The sequence below is a fragment of the Apodemus sylvaticus genome, chromosome 21, assembly GCF_947179515.1.
Source record: "Apodemus sylvaticus chromosome 21, mApoSyl1.1, whole genome shotgun sequence".
NCBI classification, from domain to species: Eukaryota; Metazoa; Chordata; class Mammalia; order Rodentia; family Muridae; genus Apodemus; species Apodemus sylvaticus.
In genome coordinates, this window is record NC_067492.1 from 14,998,173 (window position 1) to 15,016,304 (window position 18,132).

Genomic DNA, 18,132 nt, shown 5'->3' on the forward strand with positions numbered 1-18,132 from the left:
CCCAACTCCCTTCTTCCTTCCTGCCTTCCCCCTGCCTCCCCATCACCCTCCTTCTCTCTCTCCTTCTTGCTTCCTTCTTTACCAATCTAAAAGCAAAGGAATGGACCAGCTTTAGTCTGAAACCTGAGCAAAAGGTAATGTTCCCTCCTCCTTTCCTTTTGTCAGGGATTGTAACTAGGGAGCAAAGCCCTAGCCCAAAAGGCGCTTTAGACCTCACCCCAGGGAAAGATGGTGCAGTGTATGAGATGAGCCAATCAAAGCGTGGGGCAGCATAGCACGTGTGCACGCTCATTTGCCTATGTTCGAAACCTTTTCCCGGAAGGGCACACAAGAAATAGTTAGAGGTGTGTACCTTTCAGGGGCTGAGGGAGGGCCTTTCCTTTTTACCTCTTCTTTCCACAGAAAAACAAGACTCATCTAGGTGTTATGATCTCACTGTGTGGATCCTTGAATTCTGTGGGGTGGGCCTTTCTGTGTCGGGACATGCCGCTGCTCCTGCTCAGGGCCACCTCCCCTGCTGTCTGCACAGCTTATCCCCTAACTTCATGAAGTCAAGGGGGACCCATGGGAAAGAAAGGCTTTAGCAGAAGAAGAGGGATTAGAGAGGGTAATGGGGAGGGATGAAAATGACTCAACTGTACAATATCCATGTAAAAACCCTGGAAAGGAAAACAATCAAACGACTGCAGAAACAGGGGAACGATGTCGCGTGAGCATACTCCCAACTGCATTCGGGGGCGTTTCGTTTCTCTTCATAAAAGATTTAAATAAGTAAACATTCTCGTAATAAAGCAAGTGACACTGGCGGTGAACTATAAACAAACGCATGGGTAATAACCGGCTCACTTTACCCTCTCCTCACACAGTAAACAGCGTGAAGATGACTCAGGAAGCAAAGATGTTATTCTGGGAGCAGCCAACTGTATGTACTGCACTGAAACCAATTTGATAGTTAGAAAACAAAGCAGCCAAGTGCTTGCTTACCCATTCCTCCAGAATGTGGGACACAGCCTCGCTAGCTCTGCTCATGTTCCTACAGGCCAGGATCACATGCGCACCATGGAGGGCAAAGGACTTGGCGGTCTCGAACCCTGCGGTTAAAAGAAAAAGTCCCCATTAGAAATAATGATAGCGTCAATACGTGAGTCATAAGGGGACGTGTCAGTGGACAGCCAACAGCACTGACAAGACTGAGTGGCTCTCAACCAAGGGTGATTCTGTGCCACAGGGGACAGGGACAGGTCAGGAGATATTTTCAGTCAGTGAGACTGTGCAGTGGAGTACTAGTGGCTTTAGTGACATGATAGAGAAACTATCTTACTTTAGATGCACAGCAGAGTCTTGTTGACAGAGAAGGCCAACAGCAAGATGTGAGAAAGCTGCCCCAACAATGACAGCTATATCAAAGAGGAAGACAGTTCAGGCTACAGCTAGTTGCTTCACTACCAACCATGACTAGACCTTTTGTTTAATGAGAGACCCACATAGTCTACTCTGTGATGGGTGTTTCTAGAACTTACAAATCCAGCAATTGTGGCAGTCTATGTATCCTAGGCCTTCCTTCTTACCTTCCTGGTGAGAACAGCTAGAAAAATAATCTAAGCATACACTCACACACACACACACACACACACACACACACACACACACACATAATGTGTGTGTGTTAAGGCATGTACCCATGTGGGAACACATGCCTATGCATGCACACACACAGGTATGCATAGACACACAGGTATGTACACATGTCCTTCTTTGAAAATATCATAGAACCTCTGGAAGCCAAGGTTCAGGAAGGCGGGGCAGCACATAGCAGGACTATGGCATGTCACTCAAGTCCTTTTCCAGTTCTACAGTAGTAGAAGAGAGACAGAAGACAGGCTAAGCTTGTGCCTTATAGGCAGAGAAAGATATAAATGTAAGCCCAGGACCCGAAAGGAAGGGTCCTGGTAAATGTGCCAGGGCTACTGTTTCACAGGAGAGCCAGGCGGGCCAGCCTTTCAGGAAACTCCGCCTCGGGCATTTCAGTTTCTGAGTGGATTAAAGTGGCCTGTCCCTATCTAACTGCAAAGCAAGAGATAAGGACAAGCTCTCTGAGGAAGGAGCCTGCCAGCCAGAGCCTCAATTATCCCTCCAACCATTTCACATTCTCATGTAAAATCTCGGGAATGAGAGCCTAAAAGACACACAAGAGAACCAGATGTTACGAAAGGCCGGAAGAGAGGCGAACAGAAGCAAAGGCACAAGCGACTGTTCTCGATGGTGTCAGAAATGGCGGCTGAACGCATCATGGTTATAATCTCCAGGAAAGGGGAGCTAGGAGAGCGGTGGACAGCACTTGCTGCTCTCCCTAAAGACAAAGTTCAGTTCCCAGCACTACCTCAGGAGGCTCACAGACTGGCAACTCCAGACCCAGGGGATCTGGTGCCCTCTTCCAGCCTTTATGTGCAACTGCACTCATGTGCACACACCCATACTCTCACACCAAGAAACATGATGGAAAAGGACATAAGCAGGGTCTGGAGAGCTGGCCCAGGGGTTGAGAGCACTGGCTGCCCTTCCAGGGACTCAGGTTCGGTGCCCAGCACCCACGTGGCAGCGCACAGCCATCTGCTATCTGTAACTTCAGTTCCGAGGGACCCGATGACTTCTATTGATCTCTATGGGCACTAGGCACAACACACATGTTGTGTATCTATACAAGATACTCATGTGCATAAAATAAAAATAAAAACATCTTTAAAACATAAATAGAGTCTTTGTAAGTTACAATGGTGGCTTCATGGAGAGTTCTCTCCAAATCATCAGAACACACATAGAGGCATGTTCAGCTCCTGTGTAGTATTTTCCTAAATTTTAAAATACTAAAATGAAATTAAAATATTAAAAGGACTACATACCCACAAACCCTAAAAAGATTTTTTGAAATGTTCGACTACTTTTAGATGATAAATTCTTAAGGTTTAAAAGGCAAACTCCTAGGAAACATTTCTGAAAAGAATGTCACAAGGATAAACAGGAAAATTTAAAGTCTACATATGTAAAGAGTCTACATAAGCAAAGATATTGAATCTACATGTCAAAATCATCTAAAAAGAAAAGACCACGGGGATGGAAAAGCACAGGGTGAGAGAAAGGAGGAATAAATCTCCTTCTAGAGTTGAAAACCCAGCCATTGCTCTGAATGGCAAAATGATATGTATTTTATAGATACATTTTATATTAATGCATGTGTTTGTACATGTACATTTATGCATATACATGGTTCATGTGTGTAGTGCACACAGAGGCCATCAGATCCAATGAATCTGGAGTTAGCTGTGGCTTTGCACCACCCAACATGGGTTCTAGGGGCTGAACCATAATCCTCTGGAGAGCAGGAAGCTCTCTTAACCCCCCAAGCCATCTCTCCAGGCCCAATGTATCATTTTTTATAAGTTACAGTAAATTCAAGTGAATACACAGTTCCTTTTTCAAAAATTGTTTTATTACACATCCATGGATGTGTTTATACGTGCTTGCATGCATGTATGTGGATATCAGAGGACATTTTATTCTCCATATTATTGCATGGATGTGTGTGGAGGGGCACACATGTATGTATATGGACATCAGAGGACACATCTCAGAAGTCAGTTCTTTCCTTCCACTGTGGACTCCAGGGATTAAGATCTAGTTCTGAGGCTGAACACTGGTTTTCAGAACAAGCATCTCTACACTCTGAGCCATGTCCCCAGCCTCCAAAATGCCACATTTTAGAAGCTAAGGTAGATACAACACTGTTACCTGCTTGAAGGAAGCTCCAATGGACCAATAATACCTCCATCTGTTACCTGGGACCTGATGCACCATAAGATCTTCAAGAAAATGGCAAAACCTAGATTCCTCCTAAATTTTCATGTCAATTCAATGACCAGAAATGTGTGTGTGTGTGTGTGTGTATGTGTGCATGCGTGCGTGTGTGTGTGTGTGTGTGTGTGTGTGTGTGTGTGTGTGTGTGTGTGTTCAAGATAGGGTTTCTCTGTGTAGCCCTGGCTGTTCTAGACCAGGCTAGCCTCAAACTCACAGAGATCTGCCTGCCTCTTTCTCCTGAGTGATGAGGATTAAAGATATCTACCACTACCACAGAAATATTTTAATCGTATAAATGATATTAAAATATAAATCAGTTATGGTAAGTGCAGTTCCCAGGCAGTCCTTGGGAACCATTTTGTTTTGTTTGAGATGAGTTCTTGCTATATATCCCAGAAAGGCTTGAAACTCACTATGGGGCCCAGGCTGGCCTCAAACTCCCATTCCCCTGACTCTACTTCCTGAGCATTTAGGGTGTGTGGTACCCTAAAGCAACGTGGTGCAAGGCCAGGCAGGTGCCGAGGCTGAATCCACCCCCTCAGATTATCAGTCAACAACTGTCTCCAGGCTTGGTCGTCGCTGCATCCCAGAAGCAGTCCCTATGGAATGGATGGTCCGCACAGCCTGCTAATGGGTCACGATGCTGTGTAGCTCTGAAATAATCCACCTTCTCCTAGACAGCAACCCTAATAATCCTGAAACTTGCTTTTTAATAAAGACTAAATATTAAAATCCTGTCAGAATACTGCTCACTACAATTTGGAATGACACTGCCTGGAAGTCTGCAGGGAAACAAGAAACAGAACCTTCTGTGTCACCTTTTATTTTCCTAGGTTATGCTATCTCACTTGAGAAAATGACCTACTGCATAGGAGCCTGTATCACTGAAAGCCGTGCATCGGGCGTGACGTCAGCAATGGAGCAACGGGCTGTGGGGGGGGGGGGGGAACGGGGGGGGGTGTAAGCGTGTGCCTTCTCTCCCTCAGATAAGCCCTGACTAGAGCTGTGGCTAAGCCATCTGTCTCTGTGACTTGTAGAGTTATTCTCTGAACCTCATGCCTCTCTTTATCTAAACAGAGCTACACGCAAGGCTAGTCGACTTGTCAAAGCTACGGCGACAAGTCCATTTTCTAATCCCTTACAACTGCCTTTGGAGCAAAAACAAAGCAGGGGATATTTCAAAAGATGATGGTTTAACAGCAAGGACAATAACATGTTTATAGCAAACCACATCTCCAGAGTATGGAGTTTTATAAATTAAAAAAAAAAGTTTAATAACATTACCTACTGCTAAGTCCTGAATAAAGCCCATGAGGACAGCATCCCTCAAGCTCGTAACACCGCGGCTGATGGCCAGCTTAATTAGCTAAATGTAGTAGTGCTAAGCCAATCCTGCATGGTGCCAAAGTTGGTGCAAAATAATGAAGGCAATGGTTTACTAAATTTAATAACCTGATTCATCTTATAAAAAATTAACTTCATGACAATGTTGAGATTGCAGCAGCTTAACCATGAGGAGATAGCCAGTGGGTGCAGGAGAATATTTAACGCTAATAAAATGAAGAGAACAAATAACAGAAGGCATTTTTAAACAACGGGCAGCAAGGTTTCCCAGCATCTGCAATGGGAGATCCGGTCGGAAAGGGCTAAGCGGCCATGGGGATTCAACACCTCATGATTTCAGGTTGTCAGCTTTAAATACAAGCAGCTAAGATAGAAAATGTACCCCCAAAATTAAATACCCCCCTTATGTTATATTAGCTTTCATTCACAGGGGTAGAAATTGCAATGGCTAATTACAGAACAAACCAAATACACACAGTCCCATTTGCCTCATTGTCTTCGTTCCCCCTTTCCATCCTCAGTCCTCCTTTCCCCCACCCCCACCCCACTAACACCCCCACCCCACTATCTCTAGCTTCCTCTCTCAGTGCCTCCCAAGTTAGTCCTTTTCTTCCTAATTGGATTAGTTGCATCTCAGGTCAGCCACTGAGAACCGCCATGCTGTTGGCATTTCCCAGGAACCACATGCTCGGATGTGGTGGCGCACCCAGATCTGTGATGGTAGTGGTGGTTGTTGTTGCTGTTGAGTTCTTGTTATGAGCAAAAGCTGGGCTCTAACTCATGATCCTCCTGCCTCAGGCTCTTAAGAGCTAGGACTACAGGCGTGCATAGGATACCTAGCCATCTCTGATGGCTACTGTTGACTGTCAACTTGGCCGGATGTAGAATGCATCAGAATGTGTCACCGTGTGGCAGCAGGAACCACGGGCCAAGAACGACATCAGGACTGAGGGAGCTTAGAAGGAAACAGGTGCACGAAAAGGTACCAGGAACGACAAAAGACCAGGAATGGCCTCACAGGAGAAAAGTAGTGACAGGAATGAAGACTGGGCCGTGCACACCAAAGGACAGGGGGGATGTTGAGGAAAAACTCTGGACAGAGTGAAACACTGTAAGTTACTATTGTTGTTGTTGTGTTGTTGTTGTTGTTTATCCAATTAAAGCCCTTCCAGAGGCCGTGGAGATGATGGAGTCGAATAGACAGGGAAACGCTGTGCTCAGCCAGGTGGGGACAAAGAACCCTCTGACCCTGAGTGGCTGAATGCGTAAATTAGGAAAACACTCGAGAAATCTACAGAGCACGGTGACTGTAAATGCAGGGCTTGCGTGGGCATCCAGAAGGTTCCGGTGCTTCCCCTGCAGCACGGGGGAGCCTGGCCACTTGTTGGCATGGACAGAGAACACACAGGGAGTGATGGGTCTCTCCCACACAGACGAGCAGAGAGTTGCCCACGGATCCCTGGGGCACCAAAGCCTCCAGGGTGGGAAGGTAGAACAACAGCCCCGACGAGGCGCCACGGACACGGGCTCAAAGGGCACAGCAGATTCTTCCACACTGCCAGGAATGTTCTTTCTGGTGGAAGATTTTTAATTTCTTCCATATTGTGGATGTGCTTGGGCCGTGTCCCCATTTACTGTAAATTATGGTTTTAATTATCATTTTTATTAAGATGCCCAAAGGAGTTGGGACTTACGACACTGGTAATTTCTAATGGGCTGTTATTATTAATTTATAATGGTGAAACACTGGAGACAAACAGTACTTGCAACTGTATGCCAATAAAAGAACCCAGAAATGGTGGTCCACTACCCAGCGCACACCCCCACACACCCAGGATGGACGGTTGGTGCAGTCTTTAGAAACCAAGCAAGAAGTCAGAGAATTTGCCCCACCGGCCTTCATCACGTGCACAACAGGAAGACAAGCCTGTGCATTCCAGGCAACGTTAGATTTGAGGGTGGCTCAGAGTTGGGAAACTGTCGCTGGGTTTTGGATGTGAGTGGGTAAGTGTGCATGCACACAGCACAGCATGTGCAGTTCCAAGGATAACCTTGGGTCTGTTCATGGGTGGGGTCTCTACTGATCACTGTGTACATCAGGCTAGCTACTAGCTGACCTAGGAGCTTGCAGGGGTCCCCCTGTTTCTTGTCTCGCTGTGGGGGTGCTAGAATGATGGGTGTTCACTACCGCCCAGCTTTTCTGTGGGTTCTTGGAATGCAAGCTCAGGCTATCACCCTTTCACTAGAGCACTTTCATTTGCTAAGCCGTGGGCCAGGAGTGCTGCTCAGTGGGGGACTGTTTGCATGTGTTCAAGGCCTTGAGTTCAAGCCCCAACACTACAAATTAATAAAACAAACAAACAACAAAACCTAGTAGTTTTAAGGCCGTGAGTTTCCCTTACACCCTCTTACATCTGCAAGGACCGCACTTTCCAAACAGATCTGACTAATGTAAATGGAATTTAAAAGACATGACACTGGCTGAGACACTGAAACCCAACTGTCCTGAGGAAGCTACAGAGGAAGTTCTGGGACACACAGCCATGCCAGCGGTGAGGATAAAGCCAACAGGCAGTGATAACCCGCTTTGCTGGTTCTGCAGTTACTTTAATTCCCTGAATAACTCCTTGCATACTCTTGCTTACCTTCTATACCTCTGAGTTGCATGGCACTCACCAAACAGAATCCGCAACTGCCAACTCTTGAGAAATTACAAAACATATGATCTCTCCACAGAAAGTTAGTGAAGACCAGCTGTGGGACCGTGAAAGGCAGCCTGGTTTCTGGTTGAGCTAGATTTGAAACCCCAGTGACCCTGCAGGGGATAACTATTTTGCCACACTCCTGGACACCAGGCCCTTGACACGAGACCGCAGCTCTCCATAGGTCTGTGGCCACCAGTCTCCTAAGGGCAATGCCCCAAGTCCCTCCACAGGTAGAAAATGTGACTACAGGTCATGTAGTCTCAAGACAGAGCTCCATTTTAATGAGGTACCTAAAGATCTGAAGGGCTTAGCCAATAAACTCCCCTTCCTAGACACTCCTCCCTGCCAAAGGTATTTAACCTCAGGTCCACCCTGAGAAAGTGGGATACAGTTTACTGATCACCACTCTCCACCATGACAATAAATGCCTTAAAACCATAGACCGTCTCTTTTCATCGGGATCCACCGTGGGGAGCAATGGAACGGGTCTTCGTCTAAAGAGCCCCCACAGAAGGCCTCTGAGAGCTTCCACCCATGGCCTCCACCAAGCCAAGCTGCCTGCCAGACAACCCAAGGACTGTCCTCCCCGAAGGACCCAGCCAGAGCTCTCCCTTCTATTCCCCTTCAGCCCCGGCTAGATCCAGCTGGGGCAGGGGCCCACTCCATTCTCAGCAAAATCTTGGGTGTCCAGGAGTCTGAGAACCTGATGGCCTCAGCCTCTTCGCAGGCCTGGGGGACCCCTAGCCAGCTCCAGCTGTCCCTGGGGACCGAAGACCGCTCCCTACCCCCAGAGCCGGGGTTGGGGGGGGGGGTCCTGTGGCTTCCCATACATCGCCCAAAACCATGGGGAAAGTGCAGTCAAAACTCTAGAGTTTCACATTCCACCTCCCCAGCAGCCTGAGCCTCGAGTGGACCTGAGCCTCGAGTGGACGTGCAACACAGCTAACCCCACAACCAGCCTTGCTTTGAAAATGATGCATCAAATACAGCCAATGAGAAGTATCAAAGTACAATGCCTTCTCAGCACTCTTCACACCTTAACTTAATACCAAAGAAAGATACTAGTTCACGAGAGGAAAACACAGAGGTGGGAAATGGGCTGGTTCACTGGGAATCTTTTTTTCACCATCCCCAAGCTGTATCCAACACAGTACCAGAATGTTTTGCAGTGCTAGATAATAAATTGCAAGTGACTGTGGGAGATCTCTCAAGAGGCGAAACTGACCTCAGGCTGGCTACGAGTGCTGCCACTGTACCTGGTGAGGAAGTTCTCATCTGACCTGCTAGTGACAGTCCTGGTTAGAAATCACAGCGAGAAGAGTGCCCGGAGATCACAATTAGCCCAGTCCTCGACAGGCCCAATGAAGACGCATTCTGTAATTGCAAGGATGTTGAGCAGCGCCTGAGTTGTCAGAGTGTGAGGGAACCAGACAACCTCACATATGAAGGGAAAGGGGACATAAACTGACTGGAAGCCTCTGAGGGCAACTGGACATACCAAGCATTAAGTGGGCATGATCTGTGGCCCAGGTATTCCACGACTAGACATTTAGCCCACAAAAGCATCTGTACACGTGCATAATACTGTGGGAGAAACATTTGACGCCACATGGTCCATTGCTTAGGCTGAATCGGCTACATGGCATGCAGAGATTAAAATACACTGTGCTGACTTAAGGGCAGTGGGGCTGGAGAGGTGGCTCAGCGGAAAAGAACACGCGATGTGCAGGCATGACGACCTGACTTCGGGTTCAGCAAGAACATGCCTCTATCCTTTAACTCCAGTCCTGTCAGAGGCAGAGATGGGGGTAACATCTTATTGGAAAACAGCTTAGCTTCGTCTTCAGGTTTAGAGAGAAACCCCTTTCTCATCGGGTGTGGGGGAGAGTGGTGGAGATATACCCAACACCCTCCTCAGGCATTTATGCGTGCACGCGGGCAGACTCTCCCACACGCAATACACGTGGGTATATACCACTGGGTACTGAAGAATACTACCTGTTGGCTTCCTCGGCCTCCTTTCTTATACAGCCCAGACCCACCCGCCTAGAGATGGTATCCACAGTGGGATGGCCCACCCGACGTCAATCATTAATCAAGATAATCTCTCAGACATGGCCACAGGCTAATCTGATCCAGGCTGTTCTTTCAACTGAGCTTCTCTCTTCTCAGGAGACCCTAGGTTGTACTGAGTTGACATTAGAAACTAACCAGGACAGCAAGGGTTGCAGCTCGGTAGCAGAACACTGGCCTAGCATGCAGAAATGTCTACCTTCAATCCCCAGAACTGAGGGGCAGAAAATGAAGCTGTGCTAGGCTGGGAATATAGCTCAGTGGTAGAGCGTTTGCCTACAGCACTCAAGGCTTTGAGTTCAACACGCAGCTATCACACTCACAAAGCTAAAGCCCAGAATGGCCTGCAAAATGGAACACAGATGAGGAAGGCACGTGTGTAAACAGCGCTGACGGTGATTATTCTGAGAGAGGGCAACTGTTTGGGAGCAAGGAAGATTTCCTGTACGAGTTCCAACACATGCCATTTCAATTTTTAACACATGTATGTATGCCTGTTATAGTAAGAAACTAAAAATAACCAACTGAATGACATCTAATTGATAATTTATGGGTCTTTATGAATTTTAATACAGAGAAATCAAGGCAGATAAGAATGGGAGGAACCAATTCACACTTCAAGGATGTTTTGAGCTGTCTGGCGTATAGACTATGGGAACATCCAGGTAAGCGGAAGGACCTCGGAGAGTCCCTAGCTGCTGGGTGGGCATCATGCCAGGTGCTTTATCCAATGCAGGGATTCTAAGAAGCTCTTCAAGGAAACCGAGAAATGTCGTCACCATCTCATACAAAGACAACCAACGAACAGAACGTGACACAGCCCTATCTGTGCACATCTCGAGCTGTGGCCACTATATGCATATGCGCTTTGGGCACTTGTACAACCTACCATCCGTATCTTCAGCAGCTCCCTTCTCAGGCAAGAGTGGTCCCCACAGCTCATACCTCATCGCCAGCAATGTGTCTAAGCCTCTCCCTCGCTTCCGTGTCACCAGGGCGAAAGGCAAGAACTGTGGTTTCTGTGGCTGCCAGGTTGCACCCGCACGCCTGCTTCGTGGAGTCTATCACCCTGCTCTGTCGTGTTCTCTGCTCTTTAACATCTCATCACGGAGCATGGAGTAACGCCATTTCACGGCTGACTTCATAAACAGGTCCCTGTGTGAGACCTATGAGGGGTGAGGGCAAGGCCACAGAAAATAAAGTCACTCTGTCCCTTCTTCCAAGAATGGCAACTGCTTTCCAAACTGAATGAGGCCCCTTTCCTGCTTCCAACAGCCAATGCGCAATCTCAACGCCAAGATCCCAGGATGAGCTCAAAATTTTCCCCTTTAATTCCTAAAGGCTTTTAAGTTCAGACATTAAAGAGATAACCTGATTGATCAGGCTCCTATAGCTACTGCTCTCCTACTCCACAAACATAACAGGAGCTCCGCTGTGGCTTGCTGTCTGTGCCTCTTTAAGCGAAGTACATGTGGCACAACGATAAACATACTCCAGAGCCTAGGACAATTAATTAAACACGGGACAAAAATTAAAGAGAACAAGGATCTTCTGACGAAAAATGTTTTAAAAGCTGCCTTCAACATGCTGAGGACACCATGCCTTGGCAAGACAGCTTTCTTTAGTTCACAGGCATCGAGAGAAGTGGGGATCCCATGGATCCGGGGTCTCACACACAGCACACAGGAGTTTATTACATTCTTTTCAGCTCGAGATTCTATTTCAACTCATGTGTATGCACACATTTGCACTTCCAGACACTCAGCATAGTACTTCTGGTTTGCTGAAGTGGAAGGGTCCAACCAGAAGCTTGGCCTTTTGCACTTTGAAGGAGTCACTTCCACACACTAGGAGCCTCCACTCGGCCGGGCTGTACTGAACCTGCAGTGTCTGTGCTGCAGGGACAGGACCGTGTGGAGAGGGACAAGACTGTGTGGAGAGGGACAGCCTTTCGCAGCCCTCCCTCCCCCAATCCTCTGGCTCTTGCACGCTGTCCTCCTCCCCTTCTGCTGTGGGTGACGTCTCAGATGTCTCAGTGAGGGCTTCCTTAAGGACCACTCCCAACGTACCTCCCTACACCTGTCCATGATGAAGTGGGTAGGACGGAAGAACCTAATACTGAGGGAAGGCGAAAGAAGGGGGTAGAAAGAGGAAAACGATGGGGAGGGGGACTGGGAGCCCTCAGCAAGGGAAGTCAGCCAGCCCAGTGGCTCTATGCCCCGTATGAGCCTGTGTTTGCAACAGCCACCTAGCCACCGAGACAAGCACTTCCTTAAGAACCTTGGTGACCTTGGTGCATGGCTGATACTCCTGAGAAAATTAAGTTCTTCCTGCTCCATTGGTGCACCACACAAAACTGGTATGACAAAGTACTTTTTTGTAATTCACCTTTTAAAAGTGTCCAAATTCGATTTTAATTCGATTTTCCTTTCTTTATTTTATTTTATTTTATTTTATTTTTCCGTCAACAGTGTCTCAGGACACAGCTCTAGCTGGCATGGACATGTGACTATATAGATCAGAATTAATCATAGAATCCCTGCCTCCGCCTCCTTGGTGATGGGATTAAAGGTGTGTGTGCATGGGGCATCAAGCCCAGCCAGGGTGCACTCCTCCTTCACCAACACTCCCCACCGCTTTCTTTTTATTCAATATATTTTTTATTTACATTTCAAATGATTTGCCCTTTCCTGGCTCCCCACTCCCCGAAAGTCCCATAAGCCCCCTTCCCTCCCTCTGTTCCCCCATCCACGCCTTCCCAATTCCCTCTTCTGGTATTGCTCTACACTGCTGCACTGAGCCTTTCCAGAACCAGGGGCCACTCCTCCGTTCTTCTTGGACATCATTTGATGTGTGGATTATGTTTTGGGTATTCCAGTTTTCTAGGCTAATATCCACTTATCAGTGAGTGCATACTATGAGTGATCTTTTGAGACTGTATAGTATAATGTTCTCCAGCTCCATCCATTTGTCTAAGAATTTCATGAATTCATAGTTTCTAATGGCTGAATAGTACTCCATTGTGTATATATACCACATTTTTTGTATCCATTCCTCCACTGAGGGACATCTGGGTTTTTTCCAGCTTCTGGCTATTATAAATAGGGCTGCTAGGAACATAGTGGAGCATGTGTCCTTATTACATACTGGGGAATCCTCTGGGTATATGCCCAGGAGTGGTATAGCAGGGTCCTCCAGAAGTGATGTACCCAGTTTTCTGAGGAACCGTCAGACTGATTTCCAGAGTGGTTGTACCAACTTGCAACGCCACAAGGAGTGGAGGAGTGTTCCTCTTTCTCCATATCCTCGACAACACAAGCTATCTCCTGAGTTTTTAATCTTAGCCATTCTGACTGGTGTGAGGTGAAATCTCAGGGTTGTTTTGATTTGCATTTCCCTAATTACTAATGATGTTGAACATTTTTAAGATGCTTCTCAGCTATCTGAAGTTCTTCAAGTGAAAATTCTTTGTTTAGCTCTGTACCCCATTTTTTAATAGGGTTATTTGGTTTTCTGGGGTCTAACTTCTTGAGTTCTTTGTATATATTGGATATTAGCCCTCTGTCAAATGTAGGGTTGGTGAAGATCTTTTCCCAATTTGTTGGTTGCCGATTTGTCCTTTTGATGGTGTCCTTTGCCTTACAGAAACTTTGTAATTTTATGAGGTCCCATTTGTCAATTCTTGATCTTAGAGCATAAGCTATTGGTGTTCTGTTCAGGAACTTCCCCCCCCCCACCAATGTCCTCAAGGGTCTTCCCAGTTTCTTTTCTATTAGTTTCAGAGTGTCTGGCTTTACGTGGAAGTCCTTGATTCACTTGGAGTTGAGCTGAGTACAAGGATATAAGGATGGATCAATTCACATTCTTCTGCATGCTGACCTTCAATTGAACCAGCACCATTTGTTGAAAAGGCTATCTTTTTTCCACTGGATGTTTTCAGCCTCTTTGTCGAAGATCAAGTGGCCATAGGTGTGTGGGTTCATTTCTGGATCTTCAATCCTGTTCCATTGATCTGCCTGCCTGTCACTGTACCAATACCATGAAGTTTTTAACACTATTGTTCTATAGTATTGCTTGAGGTCCGAGATACTGATTCCAAACCCAGAAGTTCTTTTGCTGTTGAGAATAGTTTTAGCTATCCTGGGTTTTTTGTTATTCCAGATGAATTTGAGAATTGCTCTTCTTGAAAGCAGGGATTAAGTTCAGTCTTTCAGGATGGACACACAGCCAGAGTTACACTGTCTTCCTGACCTTCTGTGACTTTACTCAAAACCAGTGAGTTCTATAACTCTGAATGAAACTGGTGACTGAGAAATGTCCTGTGATTGACCGAGATACAATAATGACTAAGAACAAAATATTTGCTCAAAATATAAAATAAGAAGGCTAAGTATAGAATCAAATGTGATGCCAAAAAAAAAAAAAAAAGCCCTAAATAAAAGATTATCCTGTTCTTGGAGCTAGTTTTTGAAAAGTATCTCTAATAATCTACATAATAGATAGGATAATACCTTTAACATAATTTCTTTTGAAGTTTGGTAAAATCTGATGGCTTGGATGGGTGCCTGTTGCTATTTTGCTCTGTTGTTATCAAACATAAATGTTGACAGTATCCAAATTCAATTTAAAACACTAAAAAAAAATCCTACTTTTCTACCTCCCATTCCCCAGTTTTCTTGCAATAATCACACACAGACACACACTGATGTGCAGTGGAAGGGAGCAGTGACTGTAGACAAAGGTCCGGATCATTGCTTCCACAGAGGAAAGCGCAAGATTACTAATTTTGGTACACCGTGTGTGTGTGTGTGTGTGTGTGTGTGTGTGTGTGTCTGTATGTGTGTCTGTGTGTGTATCTGTGTGTGTGTCTGTGTGTGTCTGTGTGTGTGTGTGTCTGTGTGTCTGTGTGTGTCTGTATGTGTGTCTGTGTGTGTGTGTGTGTCTGTGTCTGTGTCTGTGTGTGTCTATGTACATATGAGCACACACACATAGAGGACAGAGGTTGATGTCAAGTGTATTCTTCAATCATGCTCCACAGTTATTTCTCAATCAGGGTCTCTCCCTGAGCCCAGTAGCAGCTTGGCTAGCTGGCACAGAGCTCAATCTGTCTCTACCTCCCCAATGCAAAGTTTGTAGACATGCACCAGAACAACCAGATTTTTCCATGGGTCCCAGGGGCCTGCATCCAGGCCTTCATGCCTATGTTTCAAGCACTCTCCCAACTGAACCATCTCCCCATCCCCCACCCCCCAACCCCTGCACCCAGCACACCTTTCTGATGTAGCCCTGGGTCCCAACAGAGCGCACACCTGCTGAAGGAAATTACCCATCACTTTGTAAGCTCCCTGAGAGCTGCTTTTATAAAAACCATACTGACTTGAGAGGGGAAGGAGAAAAGGAGTGTTGAGCCTGAATACATCTTGTTTTAGACAAACATCACCAGATGCTAAAGAAAGCCATCAGCATTTAAATCCATACTCCTTGGGAACCTTGTGAGCTAACCGCTAGCTGTGACCAGGCACCTGCTTCTCTGACTGTCAGGGATGCACACAGCACCGTCTAGCTGAGGCTGGCTCTGCCTGATCCGTGAAGCTCAGCCAGCTGTACACCTTGGCTTGGCTCCCCTCATCCGGCTGCTGCCTCTGGGCCAAGAAGTCTGGGTAGAAGTTTCCAACGTCAGTAATGGGAATGATGGGAGATTATGCTCAACTTCCATTTGGAAAGGAGAAGGAGTGTGCTCTGAGCTGGCGGAGGCTCTCGAGCCCTGACAGAAGATTCCAGTTTGCAGGGATCGAGGTTCAAAGCCAGGAGGTATGATGGCTCCGAACAGCTGGAACAGAGGCAAACGGGAGGTCATTCCAGAAGATTCCCGGGGAGAGTTTCCATCACAGATTAAACAGCTTGAGGGAAGCATGCTCAACAGTGCTCTCTCTTATTTAGCTCAAACACGCCACCATATTTAGACTGCCCCGCAAGCACACCGCATTTCAGTGTCTCCATTACAGTTGGTTTTGATTTTCTTTGGCACATTAAAAAAGACATGGAAAGGGAAATGTAACAAACACGTAAACCTTTTCTTTTTAACTTTGAGTCAGGGTTTTATGTAGCGCAGGATGCCCTTAATTCCTGACCCTCCTGTCTCAGCCTCCAAAATGCTAGGGTTACATGCAGGCACCACCATGCCTTACTCTGAAAGCAATGAATTTCTCAAGTTGGAAAACACATCAAGAGTCTTATCCTGCTGAGCAGTGGTGGCGCACACCTTTAATCCCAGCACTCTGGGAGGCAGAGGCAGGCGGATTTCTGAGTTCTGGGCCAGCATCGTCTACAGAGTGAGTTCCAGGACAGCCAGGGATATACAGAGAAACCCTGTACCAAAAAAAAAAAAAAAAAAAAAGTTTTATCCCAAGGTCAGTTTCGTCACTACTGTAACCACAGAGGTCATGGACCATCAACAAGCAGAAGTGGGGGTGGGGGTGGGGGTGAGAAGCAAAATATAGATAGGGACAAGGCAAGATAAAGCTCCTGGAGCCTGCGCAGAGTGAGCTGCTCCCTCTAGCAGAGTCCCACCTCCTGTAGTTCACCATATTCACAAACCATCACAGCACGAATCCATCACTTCAGCCACTTATGAAACCAGAAGCCCCGTGATCTGTTTCGGCAAACGGGCTCTCTGATTCACTCAAAGATCTGTTCTCCTCATCTCTGGCATCCAAGACCACAAGGCAGTACATTTCCACCCAGCTTACAGACCTCTGTTACAGCAGCGCAAGTAAACTGACACAGTAAGTTTCTGCGAGCTCCCGTTTCTTCATCTGCAAAATGGGACTATTAGGAAAGCACACCTTAACGGGTTATTGGAAAGGTTAAATGAGGGTCCTCAACAGACTCTTTCGCCAACAGCAGGTGGGTGCATCGGGTTCGCCACTAATACAACATTCACAAAATGCTCTCTGTGTAAGTTATGCCTCAAATCCTCCTGTGGAGTTTTCAAAATCTGCATAAGAGTCTATACAGAAGAAATGAATATTGTTTGTGTCCTAGCTGTGCCCTTCAGCCATTAGTCTTGCATACCCTGTTGACCTTTAAGAAGTATTGAAAACACTATGTAACAGCCAAAGATGGTGGTAAAGACCTCTAATTCCAGCATTTGGGTGGCGTAAATAGGAGAATCAGGAGATAAAGGTCATCCTCTATCTAGGGAGCTTTACACCAGCCTGAGCTACAGGAGACCCTGTCTCAAACAAGCAAATAAGTTGGTATGGTGGCTCAAGAGACAGAAGCAGGAAGATCTCCCTAAGTTCAAGGCTAGAGAGTTGCAGGTCTGCCAGAGCTACTAAGAGACTTTGTCTCAAAAGAATAAACAAACACACTGGGTAACAAACACCCGCATACAAGAAAATTAAAAATTGCTGGGCATTCGGTGATTGCCTGGGGTGCGGGTTGGGGGCGGGGGAGAAGATCCCTTGATCTTCTTGAGGGATGTGGCTATGGCTGTATGCATATGTCTGCCCAGTCACAAGCGTACAAGCCAAAGGTGCAGGGTTTAGTGAAGTAGGTTAGTGCACGGTTGCTAAGTTATAGTGCAGAGAGTGGGTTTTCTTAGAAGGGCAAGTGTGCACCTTTGTCAAGAAAAGGAAGTTGAGCCATCAGGAGGCTGAGCAGCTTGAGCTGGTCTTTCCCTTGGGCACCTGCACGTGAGCCTGAACCTCCTGGCAAACCAATGCAAAGAAAGGAAATAGGCTACTTCTTGCTGTCCGTCTTACTAAAGGGAAAAGGCCATAGCAGTTCTTTAGGTGAGAAGTGCTTTCTTTAATTTAAAAATAATAATAATAACCTGTGAGGGGCCGCTCGTTGCTCCTGCAAACTCCATTACAAGATGGCGTTCGCATCTAGCTAAAATGTATCATTAACCGGCGAACAAATCAGTGCGCATGCCTGAAGTGATTTAACGTCCTTTGGTCTCTGCCTACCTCGTGGCGTAATATGGGCTGATGAGCTGCAACCAATTAGGAAGTGCCACGTCCTAGGCGGGCTTACCAGCCTATATAAGGGACGGTTTTTCAGACCGTTGGAGTCTCCGTTGTTGTAAGCTTATGCTCTCCCTCTCAAGAGCCATTAAAAGCTTTCTACAGAAGGATCCTGAGTGTGCCGCGTC

At 46.6% G+C, this 18,132-nt stretch overlaps 1 protein-coding gene across 2 annotated transcripts in view; it reads right to left on the reverse strand.

Annotated features, from left to right (window-relative positions):
• Wwox (WW domain containing oxidoreductase) overlaps positions 1-18,132 on the reverse strand; it is a 925,836-nt gene that overhangs the window by 872,918 nt on the left and 34,786 nt on the right. For both annotated transcript variants that reach the window (XM_052167126.1, XM_052167125.1), the window contains exon 5: positions 985-1,091. In XM_052167126.1, the coding sequence (XP_052023086.1) occupies positions 985-1,091 (107 nt within the window). The remainder of the gene's footprint in view (positions 1-984; positions 1,092-18,132) is intronic.